Source organism: Mytilus trossulus, chromosome 3 (assembly GCF_036588685.1).
Source record: "Mytilus trossulus isolate FHL-02 chromosome 3, PNRI_Mtr1.1.1.hap1, whole genome shotgun sequence".
Classification (NCBI taxonomy): domain Eukaryota; kingdom Metazoa; phylum Mollusca; class Bivalvia; order Mytilida; family Mytilidae; genus Mytilus; species Mytilus trossulus.
This window is the reverse complement of record NC_086375.1, coordinates 69,237,103-69,262,181: the sequence shown is the minus strand read 5'-3', so window position 1 is coordinate 69,262,181 and position 25,079 is coordinate 69,237,103. Positions and strand designations below refer to the sequence as shown.

Genomic DNA, 25,079 nt, shown 5'->3' with positions numbered 1-25,079 from the left:
TTGCTTGACCATGTATATTCTTGCAGAAAAGAATTAATATGTTTTGTGTACGATGGTCTTTCAGTGAGGGTAATTGTAGCTGATCTAATCAGTGTAGTTTGATATTATAAACCTAGCCGCTCTTTTCTGTACATTTTCCAGTTGGTCTTGGAGATATAGTTGATGTGGGTCCCAGGCAGTGCTTGCATATTCTAGGACAGGTCGTATAAGTCCTTTATAGGCCTGGAGTTTAACTTCAAGTGGACATACGGATAGATTTCTTTTTAGTAAACCTAATGTACTGTAAGATTTATTGCATATCTCCTCTATGTGCTTACCCCAGTGTAGATCATTCGTGATGTTAACTCCTTTTATTGATGTTAAAAATTGGAGTTCCGTATTTTTCAAGGTGTATTTAAATGATGTTGTTTTCTTCTTGCGACTCAATGTCGGCATGTTGCATTTAACTGGTTGAAATCTCATTCCCCAATCTGTCGCCCAGTTACCTAAGGTATCAATATCCTTCTGTAGTTCAGCACAGTCATCTTCAGTATTAATTTCTCTGTAGCATACACAGTCGTCTGCAAACAGCCTAATTTCTGATGTTACGTTATCTGCTATGTCGTTGATATGGACCAGAAATAGGATTGGACCAAGAACCGTTCCCTGAGGTACTCCTGATAGGACTGATGATGTTTCCGATTTAACTCCATTTACTATCACACACTGAGATCTTGTAGATAGAAAATCGTCAATCCTATTCAAGATGTTTTTGGGCACGCCATATTTGTGAAGTTTACTCTTTAGAGCAAGCGCGGTACGGTGTCAAAAGCTTTTTCAAAATCCAAAATAAATATATCTGTTTGTTTCCTTTTACCAATGGCAGTTGCCCAGTCATGTATAACGTTGATAAGTTGGGTTTCACAGCTGTGTCTTCTTCTATAAAATGCATGTTGTCGGCTATTTAGGATGTTCTGTTTTTCAAAGTGCTGCATTAGGTTTGAACAAATGATGTGTTCTAGTAATTTACAAATGACTGCTGCCGTTCGTCTGACTGTAACGCCCAATTTTAATATCGTACGTGATATAGACATAAACTGTGGGGTTGCCAAAGGTTAAAAACGTTTAAATAAAAAGAATACCGTAATAACTAGCAGAAGACAAAACGTTGTGTTTCTTCTTCTCGTATTTGACTCAGTCTTCTGTACTATTTTAATAAATCCCCGTGGTTGGAAAACCTCTGACAAACCGGCTGAGCACTGAGCGTAAAATCGATAACCGATGATAAACAAGTTAAACGGTAAATGATTCAGTAGTTTGACTAACATAAGGGGTCTGGAAGGCCGAGCAGTCTTAGTAGTTATTACTGTAATCACTAACCAGCCAGCCAACCGTGAAGTTGTGAGTTCGAACCCCGCTCGTGCGGGTGCACTCGACTCCACTTTTAAAATCATAATTGACTAGGATTATCAGTTTTCTCCTATCCAAAACAAATGTCCCCCACGAAACAGCCCAAAAGCAGTTCTTAAAAAAGTGGCTTTAAAACACAAAAAATTATCAACATAAGTATTGCGATTGTCCACACTGTTATGAAAATGATTCTAATAACGAATTACTTCCCTTGTGTTACCTCTCCAGTTTTGTTGTAAACAGAAACCTGTTTCCGGTAAATTTCTTGTGTTCTTAAAAATATTCGTTAAAAAAACAATTGTGATTGTAAAAATAATGAGATAAAGTGTAAACATTTTTACGAAATCATTTAACTTCATGCTGAAGGTTTTTCTTCATGAGGGAACGAGCAGGTTGAGTGACAGAACATTTCGGCAACTGCTCAGGCCACGTTGACAGTTTTACTGTTTATTAAATCTCCTATACAAATTGGGTTTATGATCCCTTATGAGATTGTACTATAAATGCATTTATATCAAAACAGCAAGCCTAATGGAAAAAATAGCATGCCATTATACATATGATAAACTATACTGAGGAGGGGGTGAAGGGTTATTTTTGTGCAACATGTTTTGCCATTTTCTTTTCATATGCAGCCGTGATAAAGGTATCTGTAGTGGTACCTGTAGAATCCTGTTTAGGCTTTAATACATGGTGGAGAAGAGCCCCCTTGTTATGGGCGGTGTTCTTGTAGAGCGGTCTTAAATGCCTCTACAGAACCTGCATGCACAACTTTATCTGGTAGTTGGTTCCGGTGAATGGTTGTTTCCACAAAAAATGAATGTTTGTACTGTGGTTTGTTGCTATTTTTTAATTTAAGTCCTCTGGTGTTATTGATAACTTGATGTTCGATGATATTGTCAGTTTCACAGTTTGAATATGTTTTGGCTTTAATTGTTCGTTTAGGTCTTGCTGGTATGACAAAATTGTCGGCTGGTAAAGCCGTCACCAGACCCTCAACCACCTTGTAGTTGTAAATCAGGATAAGACGGAGGCTGTGTCTTCTTTCCTCTAGTGTCTCCACTTCAAGCTGGCGTCTCATAGTTGGTTTAGTTCCTCCTAAAAAAGCCCAAGGTGGCGTTGGCTTTTTGCTGATGTTATTTATGTGGAAGATCGTTTGAGATTTGGAGTCCAAAGTATGGATTCACTTGTACTTCTTGTAGGATGTGTTTATTAAGCATGTAGAATTTGTCTGCTTTTAGCTCACTGGCCTAAAAAGGCCAAGTGAGCTTTTCCCATTACTTTGCGTTCGTCGTCGTCCGGCATTAACTTTTACAAAAATCTTCTCCTCTGAAACTACTGGGCCAAATTTAACCAAACTTGGCCACAATCATCATCGGGGTATCTAGTTTAATAAAATGTGTCCGGTGACCCAGTCAACCAAGCAAGATGGCCGCCATGGCTAAAAATAGAACATAGGGGTAAAATGCAGTTTTTGGCATATAACTCAAAAAACAAAGCATTTAGAGCAAATCTGACACTAGGGTTATATTTTTCATTAGGTCAAGATCTAATTGCCCTGAAATTTTAAGATGAATTAGACAACCCATTGTTGGGTTGCTGCCCCAGAATTGGTAATTTCATGGAAATTTGACTGTTTTGGTTTATTATCTTGAATATTATTATAGATAGAGATAAACTGTAAACAGCAATAATGTTCACCAAAGTAAGATATACAAATAAGTTAGCCTGACTGAAATGGTCAGTTGACCCCTTTAGGAGTTATTGCCCTTTATAGTCAATTTTTAACCATTTTTCGTAAATCTTAGTAATCTTTTACAAAAATCTTCTCCTCTGAAACTACTGGGCCAAATTAATCCAAACTTGGCCACAATCATCTTTAGGGTATTTAGTTTTAAAAATGTGTCCGATGACCCGGTCAACCAACCAAGATGGCTGCCATGGCTTAAAATAAAACATAGGGGTAAAATGTAGTTTTTGGCTTATAACTCAAAAACCAAAGCATTTAGAGCAAATTTATCTGGGGTAAATCTGTTCATCAGGTCAAGATCTATCGGCCCTTAAATTTTCAGATGAATGGGACAACATTTTGATGAGTTGCTTCCCCTGAATTGGTAATTTTATGGAAATTTTACTGTTTTGGTTTATTATCTTGAATATTATTATAGATAGAGATAAACTGTAAACAGCAATAATGTTCAGCAAAGTAAGATTTACAAATAATTATTAAAGGGCATACATGTATGGAGGACAATATAATCAGGTTACATCCATCAGAGACATATAATATGTAATAAATGGCATTCCAATTTACTAGCTAATGAAAGCAGTAAATTGCTTTCTTATAGGTTTGATTGTACAGAAACTATTAAGTATATACTATGCCATGTAAATATACAATCTCTTGTATCATATGTGTCTGTCTCCATTCATCCTACAATGTACATTGTATATAAAAGTTTTACCAAAAATCAATGTGAATTGTAATCTTTCTAAATGCTCATATATAATTTTCTATTTGAATATATTTCAGATCAAGAAATTGATAATAACAGGTGAAAATGAGGTACCACATTAGGAAGAAATCTGCTATAAAAATTGGAGTGGCAGTGCTTGCCTTGATTTTTATTCTACCGTTTCTGATCAGTAAATTAGAAGGTAGCAGTAGTGAAAGTGAAGCTCTGATGAAACGTATGCGTAAAAGAAAGGTATTACATTGTACATGTTTTACATGAAATTATTATTCTTTACTGATCACAAACTGCAGCACATCATCATCAAAGTTCAGTTTCTTTTTTTTTCTGCCATTTTAATTTCTGTCCAATTTATACCAATTTTGAAATGATACTTGCATGCTCTTTTTAGATATGTTCAATGGAGAAGATTCCATAAGTCTGTTTCTTTTCCTATTTTGATTTATACTAAAAATATGTTTAATAAAGTAAAACCAAGAATCTTTAGAGTTATTGTTGGCTGTACTTGTCTCCTTATACTCATGATAAATGGAAGTTTAACTATAACTAATTGATATACACTTTCTAATTTCTTTAGGGAGTTCATCATGATACTGGAATTCCTGTCAAAAATGATGTGGTACAAAATGTGGTGGAAAATCCAATGGAGGCTAAAGATTTAAAACCAGTCGAGCCACAGAGGAAATTTGGACCAACTGCTGTCCTTAAACCAGGTGTATTGGGTAACTTTGAGCCCAAAGAGAAACCAGCTAAAAGTGGTCCAGGTAATAGACCTTCCTAATTGAGAAACAAGCAAAAGGTTATCAAAATAAGAAGCATTTAGACATGGCAAGACGCAAACACCTTTAATAGCTGTAGGCAATATCTTAAAAAACTGAAAACCAAGTATATATTGGTTATGATAAGTAATGATGACAAGTGAAAATCACATATTCTAATTAAATACTGTTAAACAAGAAAAAACAGCTTCAAGTAGACTAGGTTAGCATAGTGGATTAAAAAAAACAACACTTTTATTAGAATATACAAAGGAAATAGGTTGTAAATCCGTGACACCAAATCAGTACACACAGCAAAAACACACAAAAGGGAAAGGAACACTGCAAGAGACTTACACAAAGCCGTATATCTCTAAATGAAAGGAAGATAACTCTACATATATCTTCAGTATTGATCACTGTAAATCTGATATTGACTGACACCCATAGTTTATTAGTGTACTATATTTGCTTATCTGTACCATGTATTTCTAATGAATCACTATCATGTTATTCTTCAAGAGAAAGATACATTGGGTGACAGTAACAGATATACAATCGATATCATGTGTATAGGAGACGAGGGTTTGATAGCAAGTTAGAGAAGAGCAAAGATTTTTTTTTATATATTTTTTTTTTTTTGAAAGTCCTATCATTTTATATCTAGTTCATGCTAGATTTAATTATATAAACCATGGGCTAGGTAGGAAATTATAACTGTAACCCTATCCAATAAATATTTAACATTTTTAATGCAGGTGAAGGTGGGCAGGCTGTATATACCAGTATGGAAGAGAAACTGAGAGCTGACCAGTCTGTTAGAGAGTATGGTTTTAATATGGTAAACAGTGATAAAATTGCCATGGATAGAGCTATACCAGATACTAGACTAGATGAGTAAGTTGTGTACTGTGGATTCATAATTATTCATGGAATAAAAATTTTTTGATACTGATGAGCCACGCATATAAATTTTCCACAGAATAGTAATTTTGTATAGGCTTGTATAACTTCACCTTTCCATTATCGGTTTAATGTCTTTTAAATTTCAAATTTATATACTTTAACCTAACAATAAGTGCTATTCTCCTTGTCCTAAAACAGTAAATAAGGATACCTGAATGATTTAAGTTTTTATATTATTTTTCTCCTTATACCAAAGTCATATCTATAAAAAGTCTGTTTGTGTTCTGATAATGTGTTTGTATCAATGCTCAGTTTTAGACTGTACCATGCAGTTGTGAAAATATGACAGAAATATGCAAAACATGTGCTTGCATCATCCATTTGTGTAAAGCGGTAAATAAAACACTATGACAACTTTTACACAACATATATGCTAACTTAGCAAAATCAAATATACAATTTTTCCTTAATCCCCTAAAATGGTAACCATGGAAATTAATGAATCCATCGTAATATCATTATCACATTTCTTACTTGTACTTTAAATCTATAATTATTAGGTTTTGTAAATATTAGAATATGTCATCTGTGAATAAGTTGTAAATTACTTTTGGGGGAATTGATTGCTTTGATATACTTTAAATTCAGAATTTTTGGCATCTGATGAAGGTCCGTTTATATGAACTGAAACTGGTCATGCTATAAAACATCAACAGCTGCTGTTATTGTTGTGTTTTGGCATATACTTTATTTTTATGCTTTAATATTTTCGTCGCTGATACACAATAATTAACATGGCTTTTACTAATGAAAGCTACATTTAGAGCTTATGTGTACAGAAACCTTTATATCAGTGCACCATTTCTAAAAAAAAAGCAAAACATTTTCGTGGAGGATTTAATTTAATTTATTTCATGGAAAGAATATATTCATGAAATTAAAACCCCACTAAAATTTAACCTACACATAATATCACTTCCATTTAATGAAATCCTCATTTAATCCCCGTGAAATATTATATAGAGACGAAACCACAAAATGTTATTCCCCATGAAAATTAATGTTTCTACATTATTAACTTTAAGTAAACTTACTCGATGAAAATTAAGTTGTATTTTCATGTCAGATATCTGATAATATACTAAATGACCAACAATCATATAACTTTATGAACCAATGCATCCTAGGGATCAGCTTACTATAAACAGTAGGTAATTCTGATCTACATTTTATTCATTGACTGATATAAAGTTGTATATTTGAGTTAATTTTTCAAATGGTAAGTAACATACAATCCTTTATTTGGTGATTGGATGCATTTAAGTGAGATAAATATTGTAAATTTAAAATTCCAGATGTAAATATTGGCAGTACCCAGAAGATCTACCCACAGCTAGTGTTATTCTGGTATTCCATAATGAAGGATGGTCAACATTGGTCAGGACTGTACACAGTGTAATTGACACTTCACCGCCACATCTTCTCCATGAAATCGTCATGGTTGATGACTTTAGTGAAAAAGGTTTGGATAAAGGGGATATACACATATTTGTTTTACTAGTATTCAAATTTCTCTTACGCAATGCTTTCACACCAACAAAAAGAAAAAAACTTATTAAAGAAAGTGAAATGTTTATTACTGAAGATTTCTATATTGTTACTGATATTTAATTTCATGAATGTAGTTTACCATAATCTAATCATGTTCAAATTATTATGTAATTGCAAAGAAAACAATTGTGCATTTGCTTAAAGGGAAAACATAAGAACAGAACAGACTATTGGTTATTTCTTATTTTTAAGCTTTTATCTCCAGAATACACTCAGGCTTCCTCAATCAATGAAAACTGACCACAACAAAATAGCAGAATAGTGCTTAAAACAGGATTTAGCACAAATTAAACAAAAACACAGGTTTTCTGAAACTTAAACTTATTTTTTTGTATCTGAAAACTTTGATCTAAAAAACAAATGAAAAAATTATACAACTGATTTTAAACTTCTCTCCATAACCATCATTCTTTCATTTATTATGCAGAACATTTAAAAGGCAAATTAGAGGAATATATTAAACAGTTTAATGGAAAGGTGAAGTTATACAGAAATAAAGAGCGGATGGGATTGATAGGTACGAGAACAAGAGGAGCTGAGCTGTCCACTGGGGATGTTATTGTATTCTTAGATGCTCACTGTGAATGTAATAAAAACTGGCTGGTACCACTGCTGGCTAGAATTAAATATGACAGGTAAGTCAGGGGATGTAACTGTGGTGTTGTAATAAACATGAGAATTACTGTTAATGTCCTTGTATGCAGAAGGGACAGTTAATATTTTGCTTTTAAAGAATGTGTTGGCTTATCATTAAAGAAAGTATAAGCAATGATAATGGAAAAGAACAAACCAAACATTATAATGACAAGTTATAGCATAAAACTAGAATTATGTAAATATCTACTAATTCAACATTTATTTTTAAAAGTTGGAAGCATGGAATTAAGGCCATGAAAAAATATATTTTCTACTATCATTAAAGACTTATATAAATATTACTCATGGAAGTTCTTTAGAAATAAAAAAAAAAAGTAAACTCTTCACAAATGGAAGGAAAGATGGACCTAAGTACATTATACTCTGTTTTATTTTTAAATATTTCAGTTTGGCCTGAAGTTGAAATGCTAAAATGACAACTTGGGGAACAAGAGTACATTACATTTCACGAGCAACAATTTTTGATAGTCAGTTATTTCCCAATCAGATACATACACAACCCCTTATAGTTTGAGGTATACAAGAAATAACTAACAGATGGTACTGGAAAACCTTCTTCTGTCACATAAAAAGGTAACTTTGATATTTTACAGAACAATTATGGCAGTACCTACTATTGATGGTATAGACTGGGATAACTTTGGCTACCACCCTGTATATAGTACTACACATCACAGAGGTATATTTGAGTGGGGATTTCTATATAAGGAAAGCCAGGTACCTAAACAAGAACTGGACAGAAGACAACATAACAGTGAACCTTATAGGTAAGTACCACAGATTAGTAACTCTAATCATTTCTGAAATCTTTCTTTTTTGCTGTGTGAATACATAGCTATGGGGAAGGTTGTGTTATATACCCCCTCCTTATTGTAATGATTAATAGAACAGATAGAAGTGTGCAACATGATACTGTCATCTCTGCATTCATTTGTGTAATATCTATGATAATAATGTGGTGTTAATCACCATTTAGATCTGATAATTTATATAAGAGAACATCTGTTTATTACGATATTAATATCCTCCATGATGTTTTATATAAATAAGAAGATGTGGTAGCATGGCTGTTTTTTTGGTTTCATGTTTTGTCATGTGTGTACTTAATAATATTTTCCCAATCTTACATATGATCTAAAAACATATTCAATTACAATGTTGGACAATGGAAGATTACTCCCAATTCAAATTATCGCCTTAATATTTCTTTGCTTTCCCATTGATAAACTGTTCATCAAAGTGGGATAGGTTTAATCATAAAATATTTTGCAGACTGTATGTAAAATTTTAAAACTTAGCCACAGAAACAAAAGAAGGATTGTAGAATTTTAAAAGATTCAGTTCTGGTCAGTTAAGTCATAATGAAAGTATTATAACACACTGTTAGCTATGTTTATAAATTATTATATTTATTTATAGAGCACCAACACATGCAGGAGGGTTGTTTGCTATGGACAGGAAGTACTTCTTTGAGATGGGAGCTTATGATCCTGGATTGAAGATCTGGGGTGGAGAAAACTTTGAATTGTCATTTAAGGTAAACCAAACTTTTTAAAAATGTCTCCAAAAATACTTTATATTGATAAAAAATGTAGATGTTAATTGGTCTGTGCGTCCATTAGTGTGTGTCTGTCCCGCTTCAGGTTTAGGTTGAAGTTAAACACATGTTCCCTATGATATGATATTTCTATTTTTAATGCCAAATTAGAGTTTTTACCCCAATAGTAAGTAAGTAAGTAGATTTTATTTAGAGTCAGCATATATATGCATAATAACAGACAAAACATGAGCTCTGGTGAGCTCTTTAACCGACTAGACTTTCAGGGTCCACTGATCATAGAAAATTATAGGGCATGTTTGGCAATCATGTAATATGCACACATCCTTTTTTTTTAGTGGAAGAAGACGTCAAGTCTTCTGAAGACTTAAGGGGCCGACCCTTGGCATTGAGTCTCCGTATGCCGCATTCATTTCGTGTATTACAATTTCAAAACAACTTAAGATTCCTGACACCGATTTTTACACATGATTAGGCATCTGAATCATTTAATTTGTAAATTATGATTGTAAAACAATCACTATCGTAAATATGACCCTTTTATTTATGTAAATTATTAGATTTCATCTCATCCACATGAACGTTATTTGTTTACTTGTAACAGGATGTTTTAACTGTAGATATTTGTATTACGCATGCGTGAATTTGGTATCGGGACAACTCGCCCTGTTTACAAGTTCGCCCTTGAAGTTACGAATTTGCAATCCTGCAGAAAAGAAGATTTTGTTTTTATATAAATAAAAAGGATATATAAAGTGTTGTCTTTATTCATGGTTTTCCTTTGTCATGTGAATTAGATGCCCTTCGTAACATACATGTGAACCTCCCGACGGGAGTATAAAACTCCCGTTTTCAGGGGTCTCCTCCCGTCCTCCCGTTTAGGAGAAAAAACTCCCATGTATGAAATATTTCATGAAGGAAAATTTTCAGACGCCATATTTGATAATTTCTTACTACTGTACGGGTGTAATTGACACCTGTGTTAAATTTTACCTGAACATCAAAGAAGATGTATAATTATATGGCTTCACTTGACATCTTGGGTGTCAAACATACTGGTAATCAACGATGTTTACCTCCGGCTAACTGCCGTTGTGTTATCAAAACGATGTGTATTGGGAATATTGAAATACTTTTTTGTTACTTCCCTTTGTTTTAGTCTGTTTTCAGTTATTTTGCTTTAAAAAATGTAAATTGTAAAAAGACTATAAATGATTAATATTTTAATCAAATAATCATAAAATGATGTTGATTAAATGAATTTAAATGATTTTGGACAAATAAAAAAATTAAAATTTATAAATTATTTTAGCAATCTAGACCTCCTTTCAAGGATTACATTGAAGTTTATATGATAAATTTGTTTCTTATAGCTTAAAGTCTATATATTTAATATGTGCAACAAAACTAATAATAGGTCTAAAAGTTAGATTAGTTCCTGTAAAATCGCGAAATTTAAATTTGTAAATGTTAGTATATATTAGATTTTATTGTGTAAGCTAAGAAATAGCAAGACATTTTACACTGTTTTTAAGTCTTTTTACGCTTTCTACAAATATGACTTTCATAATGCTTAAAATCCATGCAGTACTAGTGTTAGTGTATGTTATTTTTTTAATTAATTTACAATGTTGCAAATATACGTGTGGAGCTTATTTCTTTCTTATTTGTCTAAGCATTTACAAATGATAAGGAGATGGAGACATGAACAAAAATATACACACATAAGATATATAAATATAATGATTCATTTGCAAGCAGTGAACAATCATTTGTCAAAAACAAAACAAAACAAGAAACAGATTCTTCTTATTATTTTATTTTATTCAAATAGAGAGGCAATAAGGGAACTATAAACATTACAATTTGATGGAAATTTGAAGAAAAAACACAATTTCTACATCATTTGGTTACATTTACGACAAAATTTATGTCGATAAAAAAACATGATGTTTTGACCATTCAGTACTTAATAGATGCATAGTCCATGGGGAAAAGTTTCATCAAATAATATGAATATAAATGACTTTTTTTGTGCTCATTTTTTACAGTGGGTTGTGATGATCTTCCAGTTAGGTTACCCTCATTTGGAGTGTTGTTCCCAACCTGTTAAAGGTCCATCTTTGTTCATTATTCAAAATTGGAAATTTCAACAAGCATCTAATATTCTTAATCTGGAAAATAAACCCTGGTCTGCTAGATTCGTGTATATTTTTTCTACCGATTTAATATATAACTAGAATCATGCAAACAGACTTAAGGAAAAGGCATGTAAGTTCATTATACAAATATGACACTTTTTCTAGACAATCCAGATCTTGCAAAATACGTCGCTAAAAATTGTAACCTTGAAAATTGTTGTTGTGCAGTAAAAACCCATATGGGAACTTTCAAAAGTTGGCGGGTATGTAACAAGTCTTACTATTTTTATGCTCCATTTATGGGCAATATGTTTTCTAGTCTGTCCGTCCGTCCTGCTTCTGGTTATAAAGTTTATGGTCGAGGTAGTTTTTGATGAAGTTGAAATCCAATCAACTTGAAACTTAGTACACATGTGTTCCTCTTGATATGATCTTCTTAATTTGACTGCCAAATTAAAGATTTTACCTAATTTTCATAGTCAACTGAACATAGGAAATGATTGTACGGATGGGAAATCCATGTACTTATGACCTTTTCTTGTTTGAAGAAAAAAATACATTTTAACAATTATGGAACAAAGCAGTCTGGGTAAGTGGGGCTGCTTTTATGGTAATTCAAGTTACTTTTTATTCACCTTCTTCCACTTCAGAGCTATCAGCTCTTTGATTATTTTAATTTACAGATTAGTTTGATAACTTTAAAATATTTATGTTTTACGTAATATGTATGTATAATTTTTCAGCTATGGCAATGTGGAGGTAGTATAGAATGGGTTCCATGTTCTAGAGTTGGCCATATTTACAGAAACCATATGCCTTATGGATTTGGTAAAGTTGATGTTAAAATACCAGTCATTCAGCTGGTAAGTTTCTGTATATTTGTAAAAAATAATTTACTTATTAGTCTATTAAGGCTGCGCTAAAAGTTGTACAAGCAATTTTAATTTTTGAAGTCGTTGATATTTTATCTATTAAACTTAGAAAATCATTTGAATTTTTCCTTTGAAGATAACACTTTTACAATATCATTATGTTTTTATTTGATTTTAGAATTACATGAGAGTTGTTGCAGTATGGCTGGATCCAGAATTTCAGGAGTATTTCTACACCAGGGAACCAGGAGTGAGAGGCTACCCTATAGGAGATGTGTCTAAACAACTGCAGTTTAAAAAGGAACACAATTGTAAAAGTTTTAAATGGTTTATGGAGAATGTAGCTTATGAAGTTTATGAAAAGTTTCCTCCCTTACCACCAAACAAGGCTTGGGGAGAGGTTTGTATAACATCTCTTATTTTGCAAATGAATATTCAAGTAACCTAAATATGTTCCAGCTTATAAAAAAATCTGATTTTTTTTAAAAGCAAATTTGAAAATCAGTGGGGATCAATTATCTTTAAAAGAGTTATGTTCCTTGGAAACATTCATTATATGGAAAATTGCATCGTTTTCCTTTATCTGTTCAGTTGTTGACATATTTTCAGAATAATTATATCATGTATTTATATCAGCAAAAGAGTGGTGAAAGAGTGCAAAAATCTGTGCGGATCAATTATTTTCTAAAGAGTAATGTCCCTGGTAAATTTTGATTATATGGAAAATTGCATTGTTAGCGCTCTTGTGTGTACAATTATCGCCAAAATTTTATGAAACTTATATGATAGGACCAGCAATGTGTTTAATGTATTTTCCTTATTTTTCAGTTCAAGTTGGAAGGAAGTAACAAGTGTTGGGATGTTATGGGACAACAAGTGGGAGGTGGACCTATCGGCCAAAGTTATTGTCATCACTATGGTGGTAACCAGGTAAAATGGATGAGATCATGTGACCATGTGACTTAATAATCAGGTTCCTAATATGTGAGTTTTACATCTGGTACAGAATGGTACTAAAATGTAGATCTTGTTTCCTCTCATCTGCTTCTCTCTGATTCTTTTCAAGATGTCTGGGAGTAGAACTGTTGTAAACTGATATAGATGGATTGTAAAACACATAACTAACCTGATCATTAAGTCATCAATTCTGTGTATTTATATGTTGTCATCCAGTTTACAAGGCTACCATTATAGTGGTGACCTTGGTAAGCTGGATGACCTTGCACTAAATCTTTGTCATTTCAGTGATTTATTAGAACAATGTTTACATTACTAACATAACATCTGTCTTTCATGGAATAACACAAAGGTAACAAGAGCAGTATCTGGTGGTGGGATGGAAAATCATGTAGTACAGATGATTGGTCTGGTTTTACTTTATTAGATTATATAAAGTTGGGAAAGCTGAAAGTTTCTTTTCTTAAAAAATATTTAACATAAAAAAATATGCCAAACTAATATTTTGCTGCAAATTGTGTTATTTGGGATAATTACTCTGTGCTTTGATGTAACTGCTAGTGCTGTTGATACAAAGATATGGGATATTGTCTACTTTTTATCATTGAATATTGCTATTGCTTAGATTATTAGCTGTAGTTTAGAACTGGCTTTTCTTAGTCATGTGTTGTCTACTGGGAGTCCAGCAATTGTGTATACTTGATATGGAAAGACAGTGATATATGCATTAATTCATAGATATAATACTTTAGACTTAACAGCTCAAATCAAGATGTTAATAATATGCTAAAAGGGTAGTTCAAAAAATATATTATGAAAATGTAATTAAAATGTCTTTTCAATAAACTAAGTAATATCAAAATTCATGCATTTTGAACAAAATTTGGGAAATTAAATGTATTGATAGATTATATTGAAATAGGATACTTACTAAAATTTTGATTTAAACATATTAATGTTAACTGTTTTTATTATGTTTTCTAGTTGTTCAGATTGAATACTAAAGGTCAGATTGGTGTTGGTGAACGTTGTATCAAGGCATCCGGAGGGTCAACACTACATTTACATTTCTGTGATGTACAGCCCACTGGTCCATGGAGCTGGGATGAGGTAAGATTATATGCCATTAATGTTTTATGTTCATCTTGTTGGGAGCATTAAAACAAATATTAAAGGTCACAGCTTCTTTGGCATTAATTGCAATTACCTGGCATGTGCAAATTTAAATGGTGCACACCCTTCTTTTGAAGATAAAAAATGTAATAAAGTTAGAATTACAGCCTATATTGTGTCAAAATAAGATCTGTTATTCCTATTTCTCAGGAGCAGCCTGCCATCATGTACTTCTGTTCCTAATTCTTAAAGAAATAATTCTGCAATTGTACACAATTGTACAGAATAACTTCTTTTGTCTTACTGCAGAACACACACTGCAGGGTTTAATTTCTATCACATAAACATGGTCTATTAAATGAAGTTTAAAGATTAAAAAATAAATAAATTCATGTATGATAATATTTTGATTAGTATAAGTCTCTTGAAAATATCTACCTTCAATCTCATATTTATAAAACAATTGATTGAAATGTTTAATTTCTATCAACAGAATACTGGTGTGATCAGAGAACAACATCATGATAAGTGTGTCGAAGGAATGACTGATGGAAAACTACTTTTACAACGCTGTGAACCTGGAAAAGCATCACAAAAATGGCAGATAAATGAAATATACACATGGAAAAAATAACTAGAAATGCACATTTATTAATTCTAGTCAGTGCTCAATATTTATTTATTAATGGTTACTGTAGTATGATATTTTAGTCTTGATAGCAGTATTATTAGCTGCCACTGATGTTGCTCTCAAAGGCCAGGAAAAAACGACTGGTAGCTCAGCATTATATCATCTTGTAGCTAATGTGATATGAGTAGTGTAATGTGATAAAAAACTCTATTCAGGTAGATTATTGGCATGATATTATTGCCAGAGGCAAATCTTGATTTAATTTTGTTTCTGAAGAAAGTCAATGTGTTTCTAATGTCATAGGTATGATGATTAGAAGACTATAAAGAAGAATGCAATTTTTATTCCATTCAGCTGAAAACAAAATTAGTTAAAAAATAATGATTAGTTTAGAGAGTGACCATTTTGAATATTGGGGGCTTAGATCTAGATAAATATGCAAATTCTTTAGAAACTCTAGTTTAAAAAAAAATATAAAAAAATAAAGCCTACATAATTTTGATAGTTCATCAAGCTACACCAAACACACTTTATTTAAATTTTGTATTGCCTAGATTTAGTTGATAACCTTAATAACTTACTTAACTTATCATTCACTTTAGTGACATAAGATTTTGTTTTCATTTGTTCAGACTTTTTTATATCTCCTCTGCCTATTTCTAGATCTATACAAATGCCTAAGTTAAACCCCATAAAACTATTTAAAGATACCAAGCTAATGAGCCTCATTGTAACGCTATGGCATAATAATGGAATTAATTGATTATTGAAATAAGCGATTCAACAAAAACAGCTATAAATATCATGCAGACATTTCACTTTGAAATGATGCCAAAAGACAACTTTTGAGTTCGATGCATTTCCGTCAAAAATTTGGTTTTTGTGAACGTCTCTCGTGCGTTTAGGTGCGTCATGACTACCGTTTCAATTTTAGGGAGTGGTTGAAAAACTATAATGTTATATTGCACAAATAATTTGGCAAATCAAACTCTCATAATTGACAATCTGCACTGCTGTCATTAGGGAATTGTGTTTAGTTACCTACGGAACAAATATTTTTTCTAGTTTACACTGCACTATAACGGTCACTTAGACGCTTGATGAATGTCACTCGTGCAGGGATACGGGTGAGCCCCTCTATCTGGTAAATGACGCTACAAAGGCACGTATAATTGACAAGTTTTCTCCAGTGACGGATGAACTCGAAAGTGGTCTATTGATTGAATTTTAATTCATTTGTTGTTGTTCAAATAATGTATTGAAGGCTGAAAAGATTTTTAATATTCAAGTTGGGTCTGATTTTCAAACTTAGCCATGCTCTGTTCTATTGGCAGTAAAGTTCAATATGGTCAAACTAATTGTTCAAACTTAAATGAATAAATATATCAGTTATCAAAAAGTATTACTATACATTTCACAATTTATATACTATAAGACTTAATAAGTTGATGCAAAGGAGCAGATTAATTTCAGTTTAAGTAACAGTGTGTCAGAAATTTTTATCAATGACCATATATATTAACCTTGATATGCTCTGAACTCAAAAATGAGTCAGATCAAGATTTTAATATTATTGTGATTTTTTATCTGTGATGATATAATATATGAAATGAATGAAAGGAGTTATTTGATCTCACCCTAACTTTGTTTTTGTTGTTATTATCTATGCAATTGTTGTAATACATATAGGTAAATATGCATTATGAAATTATTATTGTATTCAAATGCTTTGTTTATGAAGATGCTTAAATTCCATTAATTTTGGTTTGTTTGATAACAATTATATTTAACTGTTTTTCTAGGATGTTCTGTTTTTCATGAACTAAAGTTTTAGAGATAGAATTATTATGCTTTTGAAAATCTTAAAACACAACAAGAATAGGTGATAAAGTTTCATTTTCTTTATCATATTTTACACCTTAGAGTCATAATATTTGTATTTCAGTATATTTCTTGATATAGAAATTATTGTGTTGTCTTTTTTCCAAACTTTGTTTAAATGAAATAATACCATTTATATTTGTACCATACTGTAAAAAGTAAGATTTTTGACACCTGTTTTAGGTTTTAGTGTGGTAACAAATGCACCCTAATATTTTGATTTGAAAAATAAGTTCTTTGTAACAATGTCCAAGTTCATTCAATATAACTTCTAATGCCAGTTGAAAAGAATTTGTTTCCTCGTATAAATAAGTCTATTATTCAATATGGTCACTGATCATCCACTATTTCAAAATAATTTGTTTGTAAACTTGGATGATTTATTTATTTCTGGAAGAACTTGATATTTTTTTTCAATACAAATTATTTTCCTTTTGTTTTAAACCAAAAATTGAAATGTGCCATTAGTTGTATGCTAGTTTATTTTATAATTTATCAGTTTTCTAGATCATGATGATGCTTATTTTTAGTGTTAAGTTTGTTTATTTTGCAGCTTGAGTGTGTTAGAATAGTGCTGAATTAATGAAATGATTTAATGTTTTTCAAAATTTTGATCATTCAATTTAAAATCTTAGTATAGGTTTGATGTTTTTAATGTAATTGTATTTCTTACTTCTTTATTTTCATATAGATCTTAACTCTTTTGAAAAAATACTGTTTTTATGTGTGTTTAGAATTTAAAAAAACAACATTCTTAAAATAACTCCCACCTATTTATTTCTTCTTTTCTGACAGTAAAAATTTCTACATTTTGTACTTAAAAAAATAATTATGTCTCATAAATGAATATTGTTTTTCTTTTTTTTGTTATGTTTTACATAGATATATATTATTATATTGAGAAAATCTTTTAACATAACATTCCATTGTGTGGAGTGATAGATGTGGATGTTAAAATATATATATTGCTAGTAAGTAAATCACAGGTGCTAGTTCGAATTTCATGTATATAGCATATTGATTAGTAGTGGGTACAAGGTCATTCATATCATGTATTTCAATTCATTCAAGTTCATACTATATATTATAGGGTAATCATCAAATGTATGTCTTCACTACATTGAAAACAGCAATTGGAAAAAAATCAAAGAAGTGTTTCGACCTCACTTTACATCATATCTTATTAGGGCTATTGATAACTTTAAATATCATAAGTCTATTAATAAAGTTTTAATTCAGAAAAATTACTTTTGTGTAAAAAAGATTTATTTTAGAGTATGACACTTGATTTGTTGAATAACCTCATGAGTAACCACAACCATTTTATCAAACCAAAACTGTTACGAAAATACATATTTATTTGATATATCAAAACAAAACCCTAAATAGTAATCAGGGGCAGATCCAGCCATTGTAAAAAGGGGGGGGGGGTTCCTAACCCAGGACAAAGAGGGATTCCAATTACATGTCCCCATTCAATTGCATTGATCGTCCAAAAAAAAGGGGGGTCTCCCTCTGGATCTGCGCCTGGTAATGATATAATAACCTGATAAGACTTCAAGTAAAAGGTTATCTTCCTTAAAAATTATGGCTGGTAAATCCTGTTCTCTCCTGCTCTTTAAGCCAGCAGACATGTGTGTTATTTATTATTTACAAGCACTGCCATGACACTTTTAATACTATATAATTGGTGCATCCTAGTTCATTGACACTGTAAAACAGTACTGTACATATGTCATTCAATATTGTATACTCTGTAAGTAATGTTATTCCATGAATGCCAGTTTTTAAGTTTGTGGGTACATTTATGTTTACTTAATTTCATACCTTAAGATTGTCTTTGTACATTAGCACTTACATTATACATGTATATAAATACTGATATTCATGCTTTATCCCAACAATTGAGAAAGGTTTAATTGACAGCTGTTAATTATGTTTATTCAAATTATAGTATAAATTCTTCCTAGAGATTCTGACTATTTTTTTGGATAAGATTTGAAATTAGATCTTAATTAATATTTCAGTATTAAACTGTAAAAAGGTCAGTCATAATAAATCCCACCTATATTAATTTTTACATAATTGTTCAGGGATCACAAAATATACAACTATTAACTAAATTTATATAAAGGTTCATCTCATGATGTCAGTATCCAAGTAAAAGGTCAGGTTGATAATCCTTTTCACTTACCGTAATTGCTTGGTTCAATTTTCATCTCAATTCATACCTGAGATGATTGTTTAAACATCCTTGGAGGAGGGCTTTTGTACCATAAGTAGGATTACATTGAGCCCAATGTATGCTTTCAGACAAAACAGGTTTCAATTCTTCAACTTTTAAAAAAGGGGGTACACTGTTTTAAACTCTGTCTGTCCATCCATCCATTCATCCATCCATCCATCCATACATACATCCATACATCCGTCAGTCCATCTGTCAGTCCGTTCATTCCATGAATATTTTCAACACATTTTCCTCAGGAACTACTTGACAAGGATTTATGAAATTTGGTTTCAGGGTTTATATAAGTCAGCTATATTGTGTAATGGGTTTTCAGATTCATCACACAACAACTTCCTGTTACTGTGCTTATCCAGTGACCTTTGGGGTATCACATTAGCAAAGACCAAAACAGTTTACCAAATTGCAGTCAGATTTCTACTCCAACTAACTGATGAACTGGTAAAATATTTTAGCAGATTGCTCAAGTGAAATGTTGTTAGTATGAAGTGAGTGCTGTAAAATAAAAAGTTATACTTACCATCCAGATCCAGTCAGTTGATACCTTTGTCAATCATTTCTAACACAAATAATATCTTACTATAGTATGAGTCACTGAATAAAATGGTATAATTTTAACATGGAAACTTCTATCATAAATAAATATTATAAATGAATAGTTCAAAACATTGTTTTGTAGGTGTATATTTTATAGCTTTGTCTTCTAAGATGAAGTTATTGTGCAATTGTGATTCGAATAACATTGTGTATACAAATTACTGATCTGCTGGCAATAAAGGGAAATAATTTACATTACAAATAATCAGCAAAATTTTGTTCTGTCTGACAAATATCAAATTTCCCTATTTAATTTGTTGTAACATTATTTCTGTTATTAATTAACTTTTATCCTCTGTTTTAAAACGAACAATGAAACTTATTTAATGATGAAAGACGATTAACAGCTGTTTTGCAAAATGTTGAATTGTTCAAAGTATAAAGGATTGTCTACCAAGGAGTACAAGATATCTTATAAGCAGTATTTTGCAAAACCTTTTTAATTTGTGTTTTACATGCCCTTCAATTTCATACTAATTTTGCATTTCAATATTTTTTTATGAATCTTTTGTAGGCAAAATCATAAGCCTCGTATCATTGATTAAATTTTATGTGTACATTTGAACTCAATATAAATTATTTCCCTTTAATGACAGCAGATCAGTAATTTGCATAGAAAATGTTACTCGAATCACAATTGCACAATAACTTCATCTTAGAAGACAAAGCTATAAAATATACACCTACAAAACAATGTTTTGAACTATTCATTTATAATATTTATTTATGATAGAAGTTTCCATGTTAAAATTATACCATTTTATTCAGTGACTCATACTATAGTAAGATATTATTTGTGTTAGAAATGATTGACAAAGGTATCAACTGACTGGATCTGGATGGTAAGTATAACTTTTTTATTTTACAGCACTCACTTCTTACTAACAACTTTTCACTTGAGCAATCTGCTAAAATATTTAACCAGTTGATTAGTTAGTTGGAGTAGAAATCTGACTGCAATTTGGTAAACAGGTTTGGTCTTTGCAAATGTGATACCCCAAAGGTCACTGGATAAGCACTGTAACTGAAATGTTTCAGCGGGGGTATCATCAGTGAGCAGTAGCTTGCAGTTTTACTTGTTCTTTCACAGATTATGACTTGGATGGAGAGTTGTCTCATTGGCACTCATACCACATCTACTTGTATCTATTTAGATACTTTTAAAATACTGGTCAATTCATATCTTGAAATTTACTGTCTGAATTTGAATACAAATATCACTATGTCAAGAATGGTAATGAAACACATACAGGACATCCTTTGTAAAATAGTTTTTGTTTACAGGTAAAAGTAAATGGTCAATGTGCTAAATGCTGTATAAAGCTAATTCAAGTTATTTGGGAATTCTTCATCTGCAGTATGATTATACACATACTTAAACAACTTAAAGGAGTAATTGGGTTAACTTTGTACTCTCACCTTTTCAATTTCTGCGTCTGTTCTTGCTAAGGCAAAGTCATTTCAAAATCATTTCAAAATATTTTCCTCTTCAGTTTTAAATATACTTTTTTTCCATGAATATTATACAAGTTTCTTTCTCTTCTGTTGAAAAAAGCATTACATACATTATTGTTAAATCATTTCTTAACTCTGTTAAATCATTTCTTAACTCTGTTAAATCATTTCTTAACTCTGTTAAATCATTTCTTAACTCATTTGTGGTACATGTACAATGTTAAACTTTATAAATCATGTATTATAGAAACATTTAAAACAAATTGTTATCATTGGCTGTATATTAATTCATTCTGTCATGCCTTTTAAGGTTGTAGCATTTATTTGCTATATTGTAAAAATGGGGGATTTATGTAAATTTGTATTCACATGTATAGCATTACCATGAATTGTATATTGTTGAAATAGTGATTATGAGTGGAAAAGGTAATAAAAGAATATTAGAATGGAACTGTTACATGTTATTTCCTATTGAATTTAATATGTTAACTAAAGGTACATTAGATAATATATCAGTTCAAAAATCATCCGACGACCCTGTCTAATTTCCAAATCTTGGGAATTTCTATAACAAAAATCTTTTTTTTTTTGTTTAGCTTGCAGTGAAAGTTGCAGAATGCTACACAGGTATTTCAAGGTATTATTACAGTTTGCTTTTGTTATATAATAATAACATTAATTGACCACATTATTTTTCAGTGACTATGAATTTTTATACGACCGCAAATTTTGAAAAAATTTTGTGGTATATTGCTATCACGTTGGCGTCGTCGTCGTCGTCGTTGTCCGAATACTTTTAGTTTTCGCACTCTAACTTTAGTAAAAGTGAATAGAAATCTATGAAATTTTAACACAAGGTTTATGACCATAAAAGGAAGGTTGGTATTGATTTTTGGAGTTTTGGTCCCAACATTTTAGGAATTAGGGGCCAAAAAGGGCCCAAATAAGCATTTTCTTGGTTTTCGCACTATAACTTTAGTTTAAGTTAATAGAAATCTATGAAATTTTGACTCAAGGTTTATGACCACGAAAGAAAGGTTGGGATTGATTTTGGGAGTTTTGGTTTCAACAGTTTAGGAATTAGGAGCCAAAAAAGGGCCCAAATAAGCATTATTCTTGGTTTTCGCACAATAACTTAAGTTTTAAGTAAATAAAAATCAATGAAATTTAAACACAATGTTTATGACCACAAAAGGAAGATTGGTATTGATTTTTGGAGTGTGTGTCCCAACAGTTTAGGAATTAGGGGCCAAAAAGGGACCCAAATAAGCATTTTTCTTGGTTTTCGCACCATATCATTAGTATAAGTAAATAGAAATCTATGGAATTTAAACACAAGGTTTATGACCATAAAAGGAAGGTTGGTATTGATTTTGGGAGTTTTGGTCCCAACAGTTTAGGAAAAAGGGGCCCAAAGGGTCCAAAATTAAACTTTGTTTGATTTCATAAAAATTGAATAATTAGGGTTCTTTGATATGCCGAATCTAACTGTATGTAGATTCATAACTTTTGGTCCCGTTTTCAAATTGGTCTACATTAAGGTCCAAAGGGTCCAAAATTAAACTTAGTTTGATTTTGACAAAAAATGAATCGGTTGGGTTCTTTGATATGTTGAATCTAAAAATGTACTTAGATTCTTGATTATTGGCCCAGTTTTCAAGTTGGTCCAAATCTGGGTCCAAAATTAAATTTCATCAAAAATTGAATAAATGGGGTTCTTTAATATGCCAAATCTAACTGTGTATGTAGATTCTTCATTTTTGGTCCCGTTTTCAAATTGGCCTACATTAAGGTCCAAAGGGTCCAAAATTAAACTAAGTTTGATTTTAACAAAAATTAAATTCTTGGGCCTCTTTGATATGCTGAATCTAAACATGTACTTAGATTTTTGATTATGGGCCCAGTTTTCAAGTTGGTCCAAATCAGGATCTAAAATTATTATATTAAGTATTGTGCAATAGCAAGTCTTTTCAATTGCACAGTATTGTGCAATGGCAAGAAATATCTAATTTCACAATATTGTGAAATAGCAAATTTTGTTTTAATTAGAGTTATCTTTCTTTGTCCAGATTATTAAGCAAGAAATATCTTATTGCACATTATTGTGCAATAGCAAGATTTTTTTTAATTGGAGTTATCTTTCTTTGTCCAGAATCAACTTAAATCTTTGTTATATACAATATACAATGTATATTCACTTTTTACTACCAACTGATAAATTTAAATAATCTTTACCATTCAGTGATAACACGCAGTTTTTTTACATCTTAATATTTTATGATGTATTTAAATGAGTATTTATTGTTGCAAACTCCAATAGAATATTTTAATTGAGATTAGTTTTGGAATAAGGGAAAGGGGGATGTGATTAAAAAAATTGGGTTCAATTTTTCTCAGTTGAAATTTCATAAATAAAAAGAAAATTTCTTCAAACTTTTTTGAGAGGATTAATATTCAACAGCATAGTGAATTGCTCTAAGAGAAAACAAAAAAAATAAGTTCATTAGAACACATTCATTCTGTGTCAGAAACCTATGCTGTGACAACTATTTAATCACAATCCAAATTTAGAGCTGAATCCAGCTTGAATGTTGTGTCCATACTTGCCCCAACCTTTCAGGGTTAAACCTCTGCGGTCGTATAAAGCTACGCCCTGCGGAGCATCTGGTTTTTTACTGCTTTTGTATAAAGTGATCATTTCTTATAATGAGTATTATGGTAACTATATTTGGTATATGGATTCCTTGCCAGGTCTACATGTCTGTTATGTAGGATTCACCTGACCTCAACCTTATTTCATTGATGAGTGATCAAGGGTACAGATACATGACCAAGTCTGATCCTCAGTTATGATAAGCATTAGGTCAACTTTATGTGGTGTAATATGGAATGATTTTAAGATTCAGTACATTTCTGATAGGCAGGTTTCATCTGACTTTGACCTTAAGTTTAGGTTTTTGTCTTTTCTCTGATACTATATGCAAAAGGGCCACTTTAAAAGTGTATGGAATGATTGTAAGGTGTACATATATACTGGCAGGTTTCATCAGACCTTGATCTTATTTTCAAGGTTCATTGAACAATGTTCTATGTGGTTTTGGTCCATTTTTCAGGCTGTAAGCAATAGGTGAAGTATATTTGTTGTATTGAATAATTGTACATGTCTGTCTGGCAGGTTTCATATGACCTTGATCTCATCTTCATATTTCATTTGTCTGACATGATAGTTTTTTTTTGTGGTCATGTAAAGTTATTATAAACATAAGCTCAACTATTTTGGTGTGTGAAATGATTGAATTGAGGATCTACATGTCTGTCTGGCAGGGTTCATATTACCTTGACCATCTATTTCATGCATCAATATTCAGATTTTGTGGTTTGAATTTCTTCTGGTACTGAAAATGGTTGAACGGCTATATTTGGTGTATGGAATGATTGTTAGATATTTGGCATGTTTCATCTGACTGTGACATAATTTTTCATGGATCATTGATAATATTAAGTTTGTAATACTTGTAGTGAAACATTCATATTACGGATTTTCAACATGAAATAAATCAGAAGTAAAACAGACAAGAAATTTCAACATGTGCACTCTTGCTTATGTTTATTATAACCACGATTATCTGTTAATACAGGTTTTTGAATACGTGTTGGTCTTACATAGCATTTACTTCAGCGTCTGCCTCCATGATAAAGCCAGGCAGCTTATTGATGCTGTAACTACCTTAAATCATTTTATATAGTCTAATCGTGTCCTACAGAATTACATGAAGGGTTCTCAATTTTGAAGTAAATTATGATCCATGTTTTAAGCGATGTCCAACTTATCTG

The 25,079-nt window shown here is 31.4% G+C and overlaps 1 protein-coding gene across 2 annotated transcripts; it reads left to right on the top strand.

Annotated features, from left to right (window-relative positions):
• Window positions 1-1,604: 1,604 nt before the first annotated feature.
• LOC134712246 (N-acetylgalactosaminyltransferase 7-like) lies at window positions 1,605-16,808 on the top strand. Of its 2 annotated transcripts, none has more exons than XM_063573594.1 (13): window positions 1,605-1,645; window positions 3,923-4,097; window positions 4,441-4,627; window positions 5,380-5,518; window positions 6,883-7,049; window positions 7,566-7,773; window positions 8,389-8,562; window positions 9,215-9,332; window positions 12,238-12,357; window positions 12,545-12,766; window positions 13,195-13,296; window positions 14,308-14,433; window positions 14,930-16,808. In XM_063573594.1, exons 2-13 carry the CDS (start codon window positions 3,951-3,953, stop codon window positions 15,068-15,070), a joined length of 1,851 nt encoding a protein of 616 aa, XP_063429664.1. In that variant the 5' UTR covers window positions 1,605-1,645; window positions 3,923-3,950; the 3' UTR covers window positions 15,071-16,808. The 2 variants fall into 2 exon arrangements, with proteins under 2 accessions (XP_063429664.1, XP_063429663.1); XM_063573593.1 differs by lacking the exon at window positions 1,605-1,645 and adding an exon at window positions 1,655-1,781.
• The last annotated feature ends 8,271 nt before the right edge of the window (window positions 16,809-25,079 follow it).